Source organism: Corylus avellana, chromosome 7, assembly GCF_965113065.1.
Source record: "Corylus avellana chromosome 7, dhCorAvel1.hap1.2, whole genome shotgun sequence".
Lineage (NCBI taxonomy): Eukaryota > Viridiplantae > Streptophyta > Magnoliopsida > Fagales > Betulaceae > Corylus > Corylus avellana.
The window spans coordinates 12,979,635-13,000,513 of record NC_142496.1 but is presented as its reverse complement, the minus strand read 5'-3'; the positions used below and the strand labels follow the sequence as shown (position 1 = coordinate 13,000,513).

Below are 20,879 nucleotides of genomic sequence, written 5' to 3'. Positions count from 1 at the left end.
TTAAGATTTTAAATCAAAATTAAATATGTCTGATTTGATTTTATCAATCATACCATTTTGTCCCTATAAATAGGGACCATTTGTATTGTAGAATGATTCATTGAAGAAAAGTATAATGTAACTCTTAGAGCTTTATCTGTAGATGTAAATCATAAACCAAACCACCTAAAAATTTTGTATCTTATTTTATTATTCCACAATTTATTATTTCATTATGAATTTCTTCATCTTCATCAATATTATCAGCATAACTAATTAAAGACTTGAAGATCAGGTACATTGCTATTGAAGTTTCCTGTAGCTGCTTTGTTGTTGACTTTGCCATCTGCTTCTTGATCCGCCTCCGCCATCCATGTGAAGACCAACAAGGGAGAAAGAAAAGACAGAAAAAGTTTTTTATTATTATTATTTGTAAAATAAGCAGTAAATAATAACAAATTCTACTTAATTATAACAGGCAAAAAAAAGAAATTACCTTTTGATTTTAGCTTTCTCTTCCTTAAATAACTGACACAAGGAGAAGAAAAACGGCAGCAGTACTTAATTATAACCAAAATGATGATTATCAATCTCCAATTTTTTTGCTGATTGTCGTTCTGATTCCCGTTAATTACAACTACCCTATTATCCGCCCCTTGAACTGAACCTAAAATCATCATATATGAGATAGAAACATGTCATAAGTATCCCGCTACATGCTACTGGGAAAATAATAGAATCATCATATATGAGATAGGTCATTTTTTTTAAAAAAAAAATTTTGCATTTTTTTTTTAAAGTTTTAATAATATATATTACTATATACTGAATATGCTATATATTAAAGAATTTTGTATTGTGAGCACACATGCTATTAAAATATTTAACGGCTCAGATGTTCTAAAAATTTTTAATGGCCCAGATTACCTAATGTGTACAACAATAGCTATCGTTTACCTTTCTTTTTAATTAAATATTTCATTCATGCCTTGAGCCTTACTTATTAAAGACAAGTGTTAAAATATTAATTAAATAATACGTGATGAATTAGCACATATGTTGTCACATAATTTAAATTTTAAGTGATGTACCACTATATATAACATAAGCTGTAATGCATGAATGCCATATGAGAAATGATAGAGTTTTCCTCCAAACTGAAAATAATAATAATAATAATAATAATAATAGATAGATAGATAGATATGTTATTAATGACTTTTTATTCCAAATAACATAAAATTACAAAAACAACATGCTAGCTGGGATACTGGCAAACAGTATCAAGGAAACAAAACAACACAACTGATAATAAATTGGCCTTGCAATGCGCACACAAGTACCGATGACTGGCCCTTATTTGATCTGGATAATATATAGAAGCTAGCTTCTAATTAAACACGTGCGACATCTTCATCGTTCCATGCAAGGGAAGCTGCGAGAATATATAAAGAGTAAAAATGAATTAATACACGTACGTACATATATAGCTAGATTACAAGAAGTTAGGTTTATAGGATGGTTAATTAATGATAGATTGAAGAGTAGAAATCGAAAGAGAAATATGCATATTGAAAAAATTATAAAGTAGGTAATTAATAAATTACCTTGGTTTGAAAGAGTCCAAGCATTCACTACAAGAAATTAGGTCTTTAGGGGCGACTCAAAGTCGCCCCTAAAGATCCTACAGTGGACGCTGTTGCCAACAGCGTCGACTTTTCGACCCTAAAGGTGTCGACGCTAATAGTCCGACCCTAATGATCAAATGTCTGATTATCAGGGTCCACTTAAAAGTCGACCCTAATGATCACTTTTAGCGTCCACTTTATCGCCCCTAAAAGTCGCAATGTTTTGACCCTAAAGATGATGTAAACGGAAGCGAAAGTCGACCCTAATAGTCAAGCATTAGCGTCCACTTTTAGTTAACCATTAGGGTCCACTTTGTCGACCCTAATGGTCCTTTAAAAAAAAAAATAATAATAACTATCAGCGTCCAAACCAAAGTGGACGCTGATAGTTAACCATTAGGGTCGACTTTTGTCGACCCTAATGGTCCTAAAAAATTCTCAAGCAAATTAACTATCAGCGTCCACTTAGAGTTGACCCTAATGATCACTTTTAGCGTCCACTTTATCGACTCTAAAAGGCGCAATGTTTTGACCCTAAAGATGATGGAAGTAGTCGACGCTGATAGTCAACCATTAGCGTCCACTTTTGTGGACGCTAATGGTCCAAAAAAATTGAAAAAAAAAATTGACTATCAGCGTCCAAATTAAAGTGGACGCTGATAGTTAACCATTAGGGTCCACAAAGTCGACCCTAATGGTCCTAAAAAATCAAAAAAAAAAAAAAAAAAAAAAAAAAAATCTGCGATCGATCGCACTTGGAGTGCGATCGATCGCAACGTCAGTAGGTTATCGATCTCAAAATGTAGAAAACCTACTGACGTTGCGATCGATCGCACTTGAAGTGCGATCGATCGTAACGTCAGTAAGTTTTCTACATTTTGAGATCGATCGCACTGGAGATCGCACAATCGTGTGCGATGGATCGCAGTACCAGTAGGTTTTCAAGTAGGTTTTTTATATTTTGCGATCGATCACACTCCAAGTGCGATCGATCGCAAAACCAGGAAACAAATTCATATATTCGTGGAACTTAGATTTATCTTGGCTGCCTTAGAATCCATTTTGGGCTCTATTTTATAATCATTATATGGTGGTTTAAGAGATCCATTAAACCGAAAAATGATGTGCATGTTTGGCGGTAAGGATATCTTTTCCAACTTTCATCCTTGTTCAATTCGGTAGCTTACTTGAGAAAAGACAATAAAAAGAATATGGAGAGTTAATCATAGATTATGGTTATCTCATTCTGTTTAGGTAATACGTTTTTATTCCAATAACCTAAGCTAAGTGTTTTGGGTTAGGCAATTCTCCCACAGCTGCCCTGTATGCGTAAAAGAAATTGTAGCCGAATGAACTAACTTTCAGTTCATTCGGAAAAAAAATGACAAAACACTCTAAATGTCGGACAATGAATTCAATGCTCAGATGATCAAAGAACTCACAAGCCAGGATATAGTCATTACCTCCACGACATCCCCATTATTTGTACAAGAAAATCCAGAACCGTGTCTTTCAATAGAAGATGGTAAAAATAGCACTCCCAGCTGAAATAAGAACACACAGAAAATGGTAGAAATACAATGTCAATCCTTCAGTTGGAGCAATAAGGAAAAGACTCAATAATGTCAAAGGGGCAAATTATATAACCATTAATCCAAAGAAAAACAGTCTACGGATCTGAGGTTAGTTTTTAAACTATGTTCTTCAAACTTCATTATCTAACTTGCATTTTGTAACTTAATTCTCATCTTTCAGTTGGTGCAAATATTGATATACATACCTCATAAGAACGGATCATCAACTGAGAATTATTTTTCTGGAGGGCTCCCCAGGCAGCTTTGCTAAGATTTGATGAGGTCAGCAAGAACCAACTGTTGGGGAAGAGTAAAGTTCAAGGTCCATGCTTAAACTATGAAAATTTAATGACCCAACCAACAGGCATAATATGAACTCTTACGAGAATTTCTGATCATTATACCGTGCGAATGTCTTTATATGTGGCATTGCACAACTGGAATATTGAAAAGAATTACTGTTAAGTATAATTAATAAAAATAATTAAAGAAACAAAAAATAGAAAGTAGGAACACTAAATACTGTGAATTTCTGAGTCAGAAGGTACAACACATCTAAGATAACAAATACCAAAAAAAATTATTAGTTTCTCTGGTTACCATTTTTTCACTAAATGCCTAAATGGTTATGAAATAACAAGAAGCCAACAAGTTCGTTCAGCAACTGACTAAATTTGATATTAGACTTCCAATCGAAATATACAACCTTAATTAGCATTTAAGGTACAAACTCTCTCTAGTGATGAGATATACATACGAGCGACCAGTGTGGCTTGCCTTCCACTTTGCCCAGTACTTCTTCAAGAATTCTTTCTCCACATTCTTTAGTGGACTTGGAATGGCATTTCCAGCTGCATAACCCTGGGGAAGAAAGAAAGAACAAAAACAGAATTCACTCAGAATGTATAGAAATGGACAAATAGAAGAATCTAATATGGTATGCGTACTCTAAAATTTACATGAAAAAATTTGGAGTTAATCAATTTCTACATTGTAATTATTTTCTTGAGAAGAAATTGTCAACTTAAGTCAACTTGACACATCTTTCGTGAGTTCAAAATTACTTGATTAGTCCCAACTCATTGGAAAATGGGCATGATTAATAGGCTTTTTATGCATTTCAAAAATTCTTACTCGCCTTTGAAGTAAGAACTGTACAGTTGGCTTTAAGACATCTGGAAAATTTTAACAAATCATAGAACAAATTTATGTGTCAGCATCCAAGATGCTTCTATTATTTTTTTGGTAAGTCAAAGATGCTTCTATTATAATATTACAAAAACTTCAATGACCAGTTATTCTTAGAATTCATCTACAGTCAAGCCTTATGTTCATAAGGTGTTGAGTCTGTTGGCTATTGGCTTTACAATGGCTGTTCATAAGGTGTTTGAGTCTGTTGGCTATTGGCTTTACAATAAAATTCAAGAAACCAATCAGCACTTTCATTTCATAACATTATGGAAAGATCCATTACAAAACTTATGCACATAAAAAGTTAAGCAGAAAAGTATTAATGAAAAGACTAGGTCCAGAACAGCATAAAACAGAGAGAAACCAAATAAAAGAAAAGTTTATTAATTAGAAGAATCTGTTATTTGATTTCTTCACCTACTAACAGAAAACCCTAGCATCAAAATCCATCAACTGCCACATGATCATTATGCCCATCAAGAAGAATTTTAACTATACCTGATAAACAAGTGGGGATTTTTTGAACTCTTTATCAAAATTTCACTCCTGGAGAACAGTTCGTAGCTTCATATGTCCCCACTTTTTGATATTGGTACCCGTATGATATCCAGGGACAGAAGCAATCAATCTGACCTGAAAAATACGCAAGTAGTTTCATGTCCTCATGTAATGGCATGCTACACACAGACAGATACTGCTTTAACAGTATATCCTCCCAACAGAAATGAAATGTCATTTTAGAAAGAAAAAGTAAAAAAAGAAAATTAAGGGAATGGAAAATGTACCGCCGCCTCACTATAATCAAACTTCTTAAAGAAAGCTGGATTGATATTGAAGTTTCCAAGGGCCGGCAATTTAACAGAAAATTCAGGCCACTGTAAAAAGAAAAAAATACACAAGGTTAATATGCTTAATCTGGACAACAGCACTACAAAGAGAACATAAAATTTGAAGCAACAAAATCAATGTCAAGTTCCATCCATCCACAATCTCTTTCACAGGCAAGCTTACGTTCCAAATCTATGGGTTAGACAAGGGCTTTGTTGGGCAACAATTTTTTGAAAGAGAATAAACTAAAGATCAGAAACAAATAAAATGCCCCGAAGCAACAAAGCATGAAAGTTAAAGAAATAAAGAAGAAAAATCGAGACTTATCAAAAATTAGATTAAAAATGCCGATGATATAGGCATCAGTTTCTTTGCAGGGAACAAATTAAGAAAATAAGGAATAAAAAGAGATTCATGATATCACTTCTAGGAAAATATCATCTCAATCGACTGAAGAAATATTACATGTGCTCGAGAAAGCCAAATAATATCTTCAGGCCTCAATCTTCCACATAAGATGTTATATGTAATACCTTCAAGGCACTCAGATAATCAATCAAGTCATTTTCAAATGCACATCCTTTGCTTGGACTATTTTGATCTTTCCAGGGGAAATCTTGCATCCACAATCCTTGGCTTTTATTGTTCCAATCTACATATATTAGATTTGCAGTATGTATAATAATCCTCACTCCCCGAGGATAGACAAGAAGCATGGCCTTCGAATGGTGTGTCCCAAATGAAATAGGCAGGGGCGGTTTGTGCAGAATCCAGTTTGCAGGCTTATTTCTCTAGAAAATATCAGAGTTACTAAGTAAGCATCTGTTTCCCCCAATCTAAACCTTTATGTATAGCAGAGGTTAGCATTTAATTGGAAGAAAAAAAAAAAAGGGCAAACCTTCATATGATCCAATGTTCCATCACCTTCCCCATGAACGACCAACACATGAGGGATTTTTGCAAGTGTTGGACATGCTACAACAGGAAAAAGAAAAAGAAAGCATTACTTATAAAGGAATGTATGCATTGGATTCAAGAAAAATGCAATCATCAAATAGCTGATGAGATTAGCCCATAACTGCATCTAGATACAAAATAATACACAAACAGCAAATGAGAGTAAAAAATGCAGTGGAAGCGTAACAATAACAGGAACAAATTATGTAAGTGCAAATATTACTTGTAATATAGGCAACACATGTAGCAAACCTATCTGAGGAGCAGTGAAAAACCACCCAAAGAAGCAGAACAAATACCCATTTACAAAAAAAAAAAAACCACAAACAGCATTAGCAAAAAGACCACTTGCTCATGAATAAAACTACCAGGTATTATCCCTGTAACCAAGGGCCAAAAAAAAATAACTATAGCAATCTGTATGCCTAACTCAAGAGTAATATAAACAAACAATAACAATGTGCAGATAAGTTTATCTTCAGCTCTTTCAAATTGCAACCTAGACATGGGAATTGGAAAATGATTTCAGATATTATAGGTGAAGTGCTTGTGTGTGCACACATGCACGCATTATTTACATTGATTTTACGGATTCAAAATAACTACTTCTCAACAGGATTTGTTAGTCTAAGATGTTGACAGTCTATCTCAAACAGAGGAAACAAAAGTAAACCAAGGATGAACCAAAGTGAACAGGACTCACCAGGTAACAACCAATCAATAGCTACCATGTAATTTGAAAGGATAGCAATGAGAACATCCCCCTACCAAAGAAATAGCTGATTCAATAATCAAAACAAAAAAAAATAACCAATTTAACAATCAGCCAACTCTGTGGCTCCATATCTCCTACAATTTGTATGATAGTGTTATAGGCAATCCTTTATTTCTTTGAAAGTGATACAAACACCATCAATTTACATCAGAAAACTCTCGACTGAAAAAAAACTACATACTAAGTTTACAGATTAAAGCAGGCAGAAAACGCCTTTGCAGATTTTACAATATTGTTACCTGAATCACATCCCTTATAGAAACACAAGAGGTGTTCGCCCAAGCCGGCAGCCCTTTCACTTGCAAAAGGCGAAAGGTCCAAGGTAACTTATCATTAGGGACCTGAAAACGTTGGATAGCCTTCTCACTACTCTCTCCTTTTCCCAGGCTCTTCTTTTCCACCCCATCCTGTACAATTCAGACACAAAATGATGCCCCGGAATTAGCTCTATGATAGTACCGTCAACAATGGAAGCGCTTTTTCGAGAGCAAAGCTTCCTTCTTTTATTCCCGGAATTAACCACAATGGGATTCGTACCCTCCTACAATTCCCACTCTAAGAAATCAGTCAAACAATTGAAACAAAACCCCATATATAATTCTCTACAAGCAAAACGTAAATGGATTAGTGAGTCACCACAAACAAGTTGACCGAGCCATCGGCGGAAGCGGTTAGAGTGAGGTGCTTGCGGCTGAGCCTCTTGTCGGTCGCAGGGACACTGTTGCGGCCGATGACATTTGGGCCTTCTCTCTCTCGCGGTCTCATCTGTCAATCTTCATTGTGCAGAATTGCAGAAGGCAGGGGATAACATGAGAAGAATGGGTTAGAAAAAAATTTCCAAAAATTTCATCGCCGCGCCAATGGATCCCGCCTTCTAATTTGTACGAAACTGACATATTTTTTTATCAGCGTCGACTTAGTCGACGCTGATAACCATACTATTAGCGTCAACCTATAATGTTGACGCTGATTGTCCACTTTTTAATTTTTTTTATTTGAATTTATTAAAACAATTATATTAGTTTTTTTTTTTTTAAAGTCAAAATTGATTGAAAAAAAAAAAATTAATTTTTTGGGTCATAATTAGTAAAGTTTCCTATTTTTCTATTTTTTATTTGTTAATATATATACATCATTTTGTAGTTTTCTCACACACACACATATATATATATATATATGGACAAAGTTTTTCTTCAAACTGGGTTAAATTTTTTTTTTTTTTTAACCTAATCTATAAAAATTACATGTATTTATTGAACATGTAAGATGCACATGTTCGATTGAACCTTCAATTGTATCCAGTCTGATCAATCAATTGATCTTATCATGGTCAATATAATTAATTCACTATGATCTATCGGATATTTGATCGATCAATTGATTATATTACGATCAATCGAACTAATTCACTAGAATCGATTGGATTTTCGATCAGATGTTTGATCTTATCACAATCAATCGAACTAACTCACTAGGATCGATTAGATGTTTGATCGATCGGATTTTCAATCCAACATTTGATTGATCATTTGATCCTATCACGATCAATTGAACTAATTCATTATGATCGATCGGATGTTTGATCGATCATTTAATCAAATTACGATCAATCGAACTAATTCATTAAGATCAATCTCAATCAAACTAATTAATTAGGATCGATCGAATGTTTGATCGATCACTTGATCCTATCACGATCAATCGAACTACTTCATTAAGATCGATCGGATGTTTGATCGAACATTTGATTCTATCACGATCAATCGAACTAATTCATTAGGTTCGATCGGATGTTTGATCGAACATTTGATGCTATCACGATCAATCGAACTAATTCATTAGGATCGATCGGATGTTTGATCCAACATTTGATCCTATCACGATCAATCGAACTAATTCATTAGGATCGATCGGATGTTTGATCCAACATTTGATCCTATCACGATCAATCGAACTAATTCATTAGGTTCGATCGGATGTTTGATCGAACATTTGATGCTATCACGATCAATCGAACTAATTCATTAGGATCGATCGGATGTTTGATCCAACATTTGATCTTATCACGATCAATCGAACTAATTCATTAGGTTCGATCGGATGTTTGATCGAACATTTGATGCTATCACGATCAATCGAACTAATTCATTAGGATCGATCGGATGTTTAATCCCACATTTGATCCTATCACGATCAATCGAATTAATTCATTAGGTTCGATCGGATGTTTGATCAAACATTTGATCCTATCATGATCAATCGAACTAATTCATTAGGGTCGATCGGATGTTTGATCAAACATTTGATCTTATCACGATCAATCGAACTAATTCATTAGGTTCGATCGGATGTTTGATCGAACATTTGATCCTATCACGATCAATCGAACTAATTAATTATGATTGATCGGATATTCGATCAATCTTTCAATTTCAATTGTTTCACTTACAACTGAGAGGAATTATTTTACGGTTTAGATTTTATTTTGTTATATTTAACAGTGTAAAATCTTTCCATAAGGTATCAATATATTCATCATATAATATATATACACTATTATTTTGCTATTGCTCATCAATTTTAATTTTAAATTTTTTTTTAAATTTTTTTTACCTACTCTTTAGGGGCGATAAAGTCGCCCCTAATAGTTAAGCATTAGGGTCGACTTTCAAAGTCGACCCTAATGATGGATCTTCAGCGTCCACTTTTAGTGGACGCTATTGCTCATCAATTTTAATTTTTAATTTTTTTTAATTGTTTTTTACCTACTCTTTAGGGGCGATAAAGTCGCCCCTAATAGTTACCCATTAGGGTCGACTTTCAAAGTCGACCCTAATGATGCATAAACAATTTTAGTACTCGAATATTGGGTTTGAACGTTCTGTTACTACGATCGATCGCACCTTGGGTGCGATCGATCGCAGCAACAGAAGATTCAAGCACATCTCATCAATTTTAATTTTTTTTTTTTTTTAATTTTATTTTATTATTTTTTTTTTTTTACCTACTCTTTAGGGGCGATAAAGTCGCCCCTAATAGTTACGCATTAGGGTCGACTTTGAAAGTCGACCCTAATGATGCATCTTTAGCGTCCACTTTTAGTGGACGCTATTGCTCATCAATTTTAATTTTTTATTTTTTTTAATTGTTTTTTACCTACTCTTTAGGGGCGATAAAGTCGCCCCTAATAGTTACCCATTAGGGTCGACTTTGAAAGTCGACCCTAATGATGCATCTTTAGCGTCCACTTTTAGTGGACGCTATTGCTCATCAATTTTAATTTTTTATTTTTTTTAATTGTTTTTTACCTACTCTTTAGGGGCGATAAAGTCGCCCCTAATAGTTACCCATTAGGGTCGACTTTCAAAGTCGACCCTAATGATGCATCTTTAGCGTCCACTTTTAGTGGACGCTATTGCTCATCAATTTTAATTTTTTATTTTTTTTAATTGTTTTTTACCTACTCTTTAGGGGCGATAAAGTCGCCCCTAATAGTTACCCATTAGGGTCGACTTTCAAAGTCGACCCTAATGATGCATCTTTAGCGGCCACTTTTAGTGGACGCTATTGCTCATCAATTTTAATTTTTTATTTTTTTTAATTGTTTTTTACCTACTCTTTAGGGGCGATAAAGTCGCCCCTAATAGTTACCCATTAGGGTCGACTTTGAAAGTCGACCCTAATGATGCATCTTTAGCGTCCACTTTTAGTGGACGCTATTGCTCATCAATTTTAATTTTTTATTTTTTTTAATTGTTTTTTACCTACTCTTTAGGGGCGATAAAGTCGCCCCTAATAGTTACCCATTAGGGTCGACTTTCAAAGTCGACCCTAATGATGCATCTTTAGCGTCCACTTTTAGTGGACGCTATTGCTCATCAATTTTAATTTTTTATTTTTTTTAATTGTTTTTTACCTACTCTTTAGGGGCGATAAAGTCGCCCCTAATAGTTACCCATTAGGGTCGACTTTCAAAGTCGACCCTAATGATGCATCTTTAGCGTCCACTTTTAGTGGACGCTATTGCTCATCAATTTTAATTTTTTATTTTTTTTAATTGTTTTTTACCTACTCTTTAGGGGCGATAAAGTCGCCCCTAATAGTTACCCATTAGGGTCGACTTTCAAAGTCGACCCTAATGATGCATCTTTAGCGTCCACTTTTAGTGGACGCTATTGCTCATCAATTTTAATTTTTTATTTTTTTTAATTGTTTTTTACCTACTCTTTAGGGGCGATAAAGTCGCCCCTAATAGTTACCCATTAGGGTCGACTTTCAAAGTCGACCCTAATGATGCATCTTTAGCGTCCACTTTTAGTGGACGCTATTGCTCATCAATTTTAATTTTTTATTTTTTTTAATTGTTTTTTACCTACTCTTTAGGGGCGATAAAGTCGCCCCTAATAGTTACCCATTAGGGTCGACTTTCAAAGTCGACCCTAATGATGCATCTTTAGCGTCCACTTTTAGTGGACGCTATTGCTCATCAATTTTAATTTTTTATTTTTTTTAATTGTTTTTTACCTACTCTTTAGGGGCGATAAAGTCGCCCCTAATAGTTACCCATTAGGGTCGACTTTCAAAGTCGACCCTAATGATGCATCTTTAGCGTCCACTTTTAGTGGACGCTATTGCTCATCAATTTTAATTTTTTATTTTTTTTAATTGTTTTTTACCTACTCTTTAGGGGCGATAAAGTCGCCCCTAATAGTTACCCATTAGGGTCGACTTTCAAAGTCGACCCTAATGATGCATCTTTAGCGTCCACTTTTAGTGGACGCTATTGCTCATCAATTTTAATTTTTTATTTTTTTTAATTGTTTTTTACCTACTCTTTAGGGGCGATAAAGTCGCCCCTAATAGTTACCCATTAGGGTCGACTTTCAAAGTCGACCCTAATGATGCATCTTTAGCGTCCACTTTTAGTGGACGCTATTGCTCATCAATTTTAATTTTTTATTTTTTTTAATTGTTTTTTACCTACTCTTTAGGGGCGATAAAGTCGCCCCTAATAGTTACCCATTAGGGTCGACTTTCAAAGTCGACCCTAATGATGCATCTTTAGCGGCCACTTTTAGTGGACGCTATTGCTCATCAATTTTAATTTTTTATTTTTTTTAATTGTTTTTTACCTACTCTTTAGGGGCGATAAAGTCGCCCCTAATAGTTACCCATTAGGGTCGACTTTCAAAGTCGACCCTAATGATGCATCTTTAGCGTCCACTTTTAGTGGACGCTATTGCTCATCAATTTTAATTTTTTTTTTTTTTTTAATTTTTTCTACGTACCCTTTAGGGTCGACTGTGTCAACCCTAATACTTAAGTATTAGGGTCGACTTTGAGAGTCGACCCTATTGATCTTTTATTTGTTTTTTTTTTTTTTTTTGTTTTTTTTTTTTAAGCTTTTAGCGTCCACTGAAGTGGACGCTATTGGTGTACTATCAGGGTCGACTATTGTGGACGCTAAAAGTTTTTTCTTGGCCCCTTAAATTTTTTGCGCCCCTTTAATAATTCCCGCGTGTATATTAGGGTCGACTTATTAGCGTCCACTGTAAAGTGGACGCTAATAGTCAACCTTTCGACCCATTATTAGCGTCCACTTTTATGTGGACGCTAATAATTGACTATTAGGGGCGACTTTTAAAAGTCGCCCCTAATAGTTGAGTATTAGGGGCGACTATAAAGTCGCCCCTAATAAGTCGCCCCTAATGAATCAGTTTCTTGTAGTGATTATTGTCGTCGTTGGCCACATGATGCCATGCAAAGTAACCAAGCAATCTATTTTCCATGCCATATCTAGACTTATCAAAGATGCTATTCTTACCATCATAGCCAATCCAATCCTTCTCGACATAGCAATAGTGTGTGACATAGGAGGGATCGATCACTTCTACGGCACCGATGTTTATTATAAAATCCTGCAGGATTGTGCGATAATTTTCAAATCATTTCAAAATTATGATCTTTGTTAGTATTTTCTCATTTTCTTCCTGTTATTTTTATAAAATCTTTGTTAGTATTTTCTCCTTTTCTCCTTTTCTTCCTGTTATTTTTATTTTTATAAAATTCGTTTTTTGTTGTAGTGGAATGTTATATCTTTTCTTTTTCTTTTCCTTTTTTTATTTCTTTGGGAGGGGGGAGGGGGGGGTGTGACCGTGTGAGGGTTTTGCTCTCATGGCCAGAAAAATAAAAGTTGAGAATATGGGCTACTTATGTATTAGATTAAGACTTTCTGGAGCAGGTCTGTTCCGTAACTGAAGTTTGGACATAGGTTAGCGGATGTTGAAGTCATAGATATGACTTGATTGTATGATTTTTATGTTTGTCTCTGTAGCGTTGTAACCTCATAGTTTTGGCTATGATTTATCAGGGCTTTATGCTCTTTGATTTAAGAGCTTATTCTCTTGATCCTTTTTTAATAAATGAATATGAAATATTCAACTAAAAAAAGAGTAGTTAATGTATTATGTTTTTTAATTTTTAGATGTTGTCTTTCTATAGATTTGGAGAGTTGTAAATTCAAAAAATAATATTGTATATTAAATTTTTGAACTTAATGAAATCGAAAATTAGTGAAATATAATTAAATGCCCTTAATTAAGTTAATTTAATGCTCAGTTTTTACTTAAAAAATTGGTTCAATCTTTAGAACTGATGGGTTTAGTGTTTAAAATTATGTCTTGAAAAACCGGTTTAGCCTTTAAAAGAAAAAAAAAATGTTAGGTGCTTTTATAGTATTATTATATTGTCCTCCCAACTATAATGTAGATTTTAAAATCACCCTTAAATTTGAGATTATTATTATTGACTTTTAAAAAAAATCGTCTAACAAGATATGCATCAACGAGATTATGACGAGAAAGTCGTCGGCAGTGGATTGCATATTGTTGACATGCAGTTACATGTTAGGGTATTTTTAATTAGTAATTCATGAATATTGACACGTTTTATTAATTCATTTGGAGATTCCATCAACTTAATTCGGCTGACTTTCATTATAATTATAATACTCCAACCACATGACATTCATACAGCCAAAAATTGGTAACAAATTTTAAGTCATTATTATTATTTTGGGTTCCATCATGTTTTGCTGATCAAGATGCTTTTCATTATAATATAATTACTCCAATCTCGTGTAGCCCAAAACTGGGACGATCGATCGATGTTGGGTTTTGTTTTTTTTTTAAAAAAAAAGTTATTAATGAATATTGACACGTTTTGTTAATTAATTAGTTTGGATTACATCAAGTTAATTAGGCTGAAGATGATTAACTAATTATAATACTCCAACCAAGCACGTGCACATGGATACATACAGCCAGAAAGTGGTGTACGTTATTGTCTCTTCTTTTGGTTAGATCCAAATATCATAAAAAGTCCCAGTTTGGATAAGTTTGAGGATAGATCGACCGGCCAATTAATATGCAGGGAGACAAAAAAATACAATAAAATCATATATAAAATATATACCCAACTACCGATAAACCTAGCTGAAAATTCTAAAACGATTCCAAACAACACCTATTCAAATGTCTAGGTGATTCATAAATATTAAGCAGAATAAGATCTGACCTAACAATTAATAATCAACCTAATTCAGATATGTAATGAAAAACAAAAACACAGATATTTGATTACGAAGAAGAAACCATTTAGAGAACTCTCTAAATGAAAAACCTCTCCGGGGCAGCCAAACCTAGGAAATCAATCCATTATAAGAAGAATAAGGAATACAAGAAGAATTACAAAACCTTTGCAATCTACTCTTCCTTGTACACGACAAGCGACCCACTTGACTTCTACCGCAGTAGCCATTTCCAGAACATCTGGCACAATTCTTCTATACGATTTCCTTTCACCGGAACTCTGATTGGCTTCAGGTATTTAATCCCTTCTCAAATAAGCTAAAACAATATCTCTCTCTAAGCTCTTTGATTTTGCTCACCAAAATACGTACGTATAAATGTAGCAAAATCGTGTTTAAATAGAAAATAAAACAAAATAAAACAGCCATGTCCTGACAGGACTAATCTGGGGTCCGAACATGGCTAGGGTTACATATGCGTAACCTAGTGATGTCCGGACCTCCAACACTTGTGTCCGGACATCTCATAAAGATTGAGGCTTTCTGGAAATGGGGTCCGGACCCAGCTTCTGGCGGTCCGGACCTCCCCATCAAATAATAGTTTCTGGAAATCAGGTCCGGACCCTGCTTCTGGCGGTCCAAACCTGCTCTTTAGAATAGCCTTGCTGGTTTCTGTGTCCGAACCCTTCTTCTGGCGGTCCGGATAGGTCCTTCAACAGGAATTCTCTTGAAACTGGGTTCGGACCTGACTTCTGGGGGTCCGGACATGGCCTTCTAGAGTCTGTTTCTGAACACTTTGAGATGCTTCATTTTCACCAACTTTACATGCAAACCGAATGAGCCAAAACATAACCCAACACTAGCTAATATGAAAATAAAACTAGCTAGTCTTAATCCTAATTGATAACTAACTATCCTTATTAAACAAAATTCTATTTTAAAACACATTCTAATGCTCCCTTGACTCCATCCATAACGCTGTTTATGGACTGTAATTTATTTTGTTGCATCTAATTAATGGTATACTTACATGGACTCGCGTCATTTAAAATTTTAAATTAAGTGGCATCATGTTTAAATGAAATGGAAATGATCTATTTCGTTGTCTATATTTTATTTTATAAATTTAAAATTTAAAATCAATCATGTATGTCAGATTGGTACACAAATTACTAATAATCACTGAATTTGAGTTGGCAAATTTAGCAATATGCATACACACAAGGCGAGCCTATACATATATGTCTACATGCTTGTGAATAACAAAACTAATAGGTCAAGAAATTAACCTTAGCCATTGGTTATAACCCGACATAATTCTAGTAAAATATATTTATTAAAGTTATCTTAACTATCACAATTTTACTAAATATGACTTTGTGAGAGAAAATTGAGAACTGAGCAAATTAAGGGATTAGGTCAAAATTCACATATTGAATAGAAGTGGGCTTCTTTATTTATTTATTTCTTAATTAAAATGTCAGGAGGAATGCGATCAACTGTGGATCTCTACCAGTGTATTACAATCAAACTACCTGCTGGAAATTGCTTGCTTAGGAGAGGCTTAGAGGGCTGAAACTGCATGCATTTCCTCAAGAACAATTGAGCTATAGGCTAACTCAACCTTATCAAGACATTAGTGGATTTCGAATGCGGCTAATACTAATCAGGCTTGTGTATGTGCAATTTTTTATTGCGAAGATTCGAACCCACGCCAGCTAGTACATGTATAGACCTCATGGATATATCAATCATATTAAAAATAACAATAGCATATGAGAGGCAGATGTTATTTTTAATATGATTGATATATAGAGTGTTTATCTGTCCTATTAATATATATTCCTTTTCTCTCAAACACCGAGACGTACAAAAGGTCCAAAATTTTTTCTCTCTTCATTGTTTTCAAGAATGTGGCACCATTACTGTCCATAATATGCACAATATTAATTGAAAATCAGAGGATTATATCGATCTCCTTAATTTGTCCTCCATATATTTTATATTTATTGGCTCCGGCCAGCGCAGGTTTATAGTTCTTACTACTTCTCGATCTTCTATCATGACTAGGTAGCTAGTGCCACTAGAATTGTTAGTTACAAATTAAGAACCATTAATTTGGATAATCCATCACTTTCAAATATATATATTTTGTCACTTTCTTAAGTGTAATTAATATTATGAAGTGTATATTATTAGCCATAAAAAAAGGTTCCTATTAATTTATTGACGGTTTCAAGTACTGAAATGGATTTAAATTAAGAAAAAACAACAAATGTGATCGAACAATGGCATTTTATTATTAAAAAAAAAAAAAAAAAAACAGATCGATGGAGCGTACATCCGATCAAGTAACAGAAAGAAACATGCAGTACAAATTAATTAAGGATACCGCCAACGCCAAACAGTACGCATGGAGGCCAAGAAACAAAACAACACAACTGAAAATTGGTCTTACAACGCGCGTACACAAGTACTGACTGATGATTGACCTTATTAATTTGTGGACAACATACATATCTGAATTCTGATGATTGGCCTCACGATTTCTTCCATGCTTCGAAAGCTGTGACAATATATATATTAAGAGTAAAAATTAGGTTTGAAAGAGTAGAAATCCAAAGAACGAGAAGTATATATATATATATATTGTTATTTACTTCTTTAGGTATTATTAGTCTACTAGGTTTACATTTCCTTAATCTATTAGGTTACTTGCATCTCTATAAATAGAGGCATCTGTATTCATTATTATTATTAGAGTCAATACAATGTAGTCCATTGTGTGCTTTTGTTCTCTCTCTCTCTCTTCTCTCTCTTTCTTCTGCTTCTAATATATTATCCAATATATTTAACATGGTATCAGAGCCACTTTTCTGTGGCCTTCAATAATTGTCTTTTATGGTGTTTTCTTTTTGATGAATTTCAGTCTTGTTGCCCTACATCACGTGCCGCTCAAAATTTCTGTTGTCCATAGTGTCAAAATCGCCGCAGCCCTTGCAGGAGCTCAACGCTTTTGCCACCGACGATAGTTCAGACGCCGCCAAGTATAGATCCAAAGAGATCTGAAGCGTCCAAGCTTCCGAGCGCTCACACGCGCCACTAGAAGGTTCTATCCGTCAGTAAACGCGCCTCCACGCACATCCTAAGGGTTCCTCGGCACGCCGGCAAGACTCCCCTAAGAAATTGTTTGTTCCTTTTCGGGCCTCTACAAAGCTCTGATCACAACAACAGTACCCCCAATCGACAGATCAGGGCCAGAAGAGTCTAGATCTGTCGAGATCTCCGCCAAAGATACTTTGACGCGCCCACACACGCCGCCATGAGGTGCTGCTCTCAATCCACGTGCCGCTGCAGTGCCTCCACGCGCCTCCAGGTGAGGTGGATCAGCCCGGTTTTCGCACCGCTTCATAGATCAGGTGCCAACGATCACATCGCCACCAAGAACGCTGCCATACCACATTGGACGCGCCTCCACGCGCTGGAAGAAGCCTCTGTGCGTGAATCCCACGAGCCACAGTGCCGCCGCCACTGAGGCGCGTGCACCACACACGCCAGCGCATCTCTCATATTTTCTGCAGCCACGTGTCATCCTCTCAGAGAGCCACGTCAGCCCTAGCGCTCCACTGCCACGTCAGCAATGATTCATTAGTGCCAATGCAGCACTACCGCCACGTCATGCATATGCCATGTCATCTGTCGGCCATGTCATCACACCTGACACGTCAGCACCTCTTCCAACGTCATCATCTCTTCCACGTCAACTTCACCACCATGTCAACACATCGGCCACGTTAGCGATCCTGGACGTCAGCACTTGTCAGATTTGACTTTTTTGTGTTGACTTTGACTTTGACCATTGAAAAGTTGACCAAGTGTTTTCTACCCAATTTTTCGTCCTGATTTCAAATTTGTGGTCTATTTTTGCTTTTGACATCTTTATATGACAGAAAACAAGATTCTTCTCCAAATTTAAGCGTTTGTTTTATGCGGTTCAAGTTGGTTCATGCTTGTTCAATTCGATTCCATAGCCTTTTCTTTGGCGCAGTTCAATCCGGTTCATTCTTCTTGCGGTAGGCACTCTCAGGTCAGACCAATCTTTCCTCAGGTCCATGGGTTTTCGGGCCAGAGAAGCCCTTTCAACCGGCCCACTTATGCCTTGTCAAATGCCGCCATCACCGGTCACTGCAGCCTCTCCTAGGCCATTGATCCATTACTAATGAGAATTTTTTGGGTCAGACCTTTCAACGGTCCAAGGGTTTCAGACACAATTAGCCTCTTCAACCGGCCATTTTTCTCCCTACTTAGCTCAGCCAGCCAGGCGAGACGGTCTACTAGTTAGATGGGTCAGACTTTAGTTCAGCCGACAAGGCGAGACGGTCCAAGGGTTTCAGGCATGATTAGTCTCTTCAACCGGCCCTGCTTATCTCAGCTGACCAGGCGAGACGGTCTACTAGTTAGAATTTTTTGGGACAGACTTTAGCTCAGGCGAGACGGTCCAAGGGTTACGGGCTAAACAAGCCCCTTTTAATCGAACCTACTTTTCTCAGCCGACCAAGCGAGCTACTTCATTACTAGTATATGGTCTTCAAGTCAAAATTACAACCAAGTGGACCAAGCTCCAGCTTAAATGCATTGCTCAAATTAAGGCAGAATCCACCGGTCTCTAACAATTTTTATGGCGTTACTTCGGCAATTGTTTCGGCACAAGCAGCTTTTTCGGCGAATTCCTTTTTCTTTCCCTTTTTGTTTATCCAAACTCAAGTTTACACATTGAGTTTGAGGGGGGATGTTAAGAATATTACTTGTTATTTACTTCTTTAGGTATTATTAGTCTACTAGGTTTACCTTTCCTTAATCTATTAGGTTACTTGCATTTCTATAAATAGAGGCCTCTGTATTCATTATTATTATTAGAGTCAATACAATGTAATCCATTGTGTGCTTTTGCTCTCTCTCTCTCTTCTCTCTCTTTGTTCCGCTTCTAATATATTATCCAATATATATATATATATATATATATATATATATATATAGTAATAAAATTAATAATTACCTTGGTTTGAAAGAGCCCAGTCAGAGTCGTCGCCGTCCACATGCCATGCAAAATAACCAAGCAATTTATTTTGCTTGACATATGTAACCTTATCAGAGATGATATCCTTACCATCATAACCACTCCACGTTGTCCCAAAATACCAATACTGTGCGACATAGTTGTGATCGATCACTTCTACGCCACGTTCTGTTTTAATATGTTCCTGGATTTGTCGATAAAGTATGGGGTCACTTACTTCAGTCGCAGCTCCACTAGCATCTGAGAATATTTCGTGGTTATGAGCATTTTGCAGAAGCCAACTGCGGCCATGAAATGGAAGGCCGATGACTAATTTGTTGACCGGCACGCCTTTAGAGATCCAAAAATCGATGACTTGGGCCACGCTAAGAATTAGAGCAGAGGGTAATGGATTGAGAAATGGAGCAAGCGGTAAAATGGAATTGGGTGAGGTAACAGGGGCCTTCAAGTCATAGGCCACTACGTTGAACCAGTCCAAGGAATTTACGATATCCTCGATATCCTGAATGGGATAATCCTCTGGGTTGTCAGATACGGCAACGGTTAGAAGCAGCTTAGGCGCCTTATCGTTCAGGGTAGCTCGCCACTCTTTGAGGAGTGTGACAAGGTTGGTCGTTTGATCGGGATACAGCCAGTTCAGGCTAAGGCCATCGTAGTTGAAATCCCTGGCTACATCAATGGAGGAACCTATGAATGTTTTACGGTAATTAGAATCGCTAGCGATTGTGGCAAAAATGGAAGGATCAGTGTCTCCACCGATGGATAAAATGGCTTTAACATCAGAGTTGATGCTCTTCACGGTTTTTGCGAAGGATTGAAATTGAGTCTCATACCCGGGAGGAAACCTGAGGTTGTAGGTGCCAGGGTTGACATCGGCAAAGGCAGTAAAAAGATGGGTGAAAAGGCTGGAATCTATGCTGTCCGGCTGCAACTCACCCTTCCAGTACCAGTATCCAGCATTCACACCAGTGCTGCTAGTCATCTTGATCTTGATGAATGATGGGTAAGTTATGTAGGTATTTGAGAGTTGAGAGAGAAGAAGAAATTGGCTCGCTCCACTGATTTTTGTCCATTGCACCTTCATGCTATTTATACTCATATTTTTATGCAAAAAGGCTTTTTTTAATAGAAGAAATCCATGCATGATTCCCACGATTCTTAATTATTTATTAATTTGGATTCCATCAACTTAATTTGGATTTATTTATTAATTCGGCTCATCCATCAAGATGATTACTGAATATTAATTTATTTAATTATTTTTCTCATCAACATCATTAAC

General features: G+C 35.9%; 2 protein-coding genes and 1 pseudogene across 4 annotated transcripts in view; all 3 read right to left on the bottom strand.

Moving 5' to 3' along the window:
- LOC148584480 (phosphomannomutase-like) overlaps positions 1 to 3,550 on the bottom strand; it is a 48,814-nt gene extending 45,264 nt beyond the window's left edge. Inside the window, exons 1-2 of the mRNA XM_088518181.1 lie at positions 3,388 to 3,550; positions 3,071 to 3,151 (exon numbers count right to left, since the gene is read on the bottom strand). Coding sequence (XP_088374307.1) covers positions 3,071 to 3,151; positions 3,388 to 3,405 — 99 coding nt within the window. The 5' untranslated portion in view covers positions 3,406 to 3,550. The remainder of the gene's footprint in view (positions 1 to 3,070; positions 3,152 to 3,387) is intronic.
- A 16-nt stretch (positions 3,551 to 3,566) lies between these two features.
- Positions 3,567 to 7,712, bottom strand: LOC132174164 (tyrosyl-DNA phosphodiesterase 1-like). Of its 3 annotated transcripts, none has more exons than XM_088518179.1 (9): positions 7,569 to 7,712; positions 7,172 to 7,339; positions 6,861 to 6,921; positions 6,099 to 6,175; positions 5,734 to 5,991; positions 5,158 to 5,247; positions 4,871 to 5,005; positions 3,939 to 4,042; positions 3,567 to 3,618 (listed from the first exon to the last, which is right to left on the bottom strand). In XM_088518179.1, exons 1-7 carry the CDS (start codon positions 7,695 to 7,697, stop codon positions 4,913 to 4,915), a joined length of 876 nt encoding a protein of 291 aa, XP_088374305.1. In that variant the 5' UTR covers positions 7,698 to 7,712; the 3' UTR covers positions 3,567 to 3,618; positions 3,939 to 4,042; positions 4,871 to 4,912. The 3 variants fall into 3 exon arrangements, with proteins under 3 accessions (XP_088374305.1, XP_088374304.1, XP_088374306.1); XM_088518178.1 differs by having other exon boundaries at positions 4,871 to 5,000; XM_088518180.1 differs by lacking the exons at positions 3,567 to 3,618; positions 3,939 to 4,042; positions 4,871 to 5,005 and having other exon boundaries at positions 5,666 to 5,991.
- A 9,326-nt stretch (positions 7,713 to 17,038) lies between these two features.
- LOC132185241 (class V chitinase pseudogene) lies at positions 17,039 to 20,579 on the bottom strand (annotated as a pseudogene).
- Positions 20,580 to 20,879: the final 300 nt, after the last annotated feature.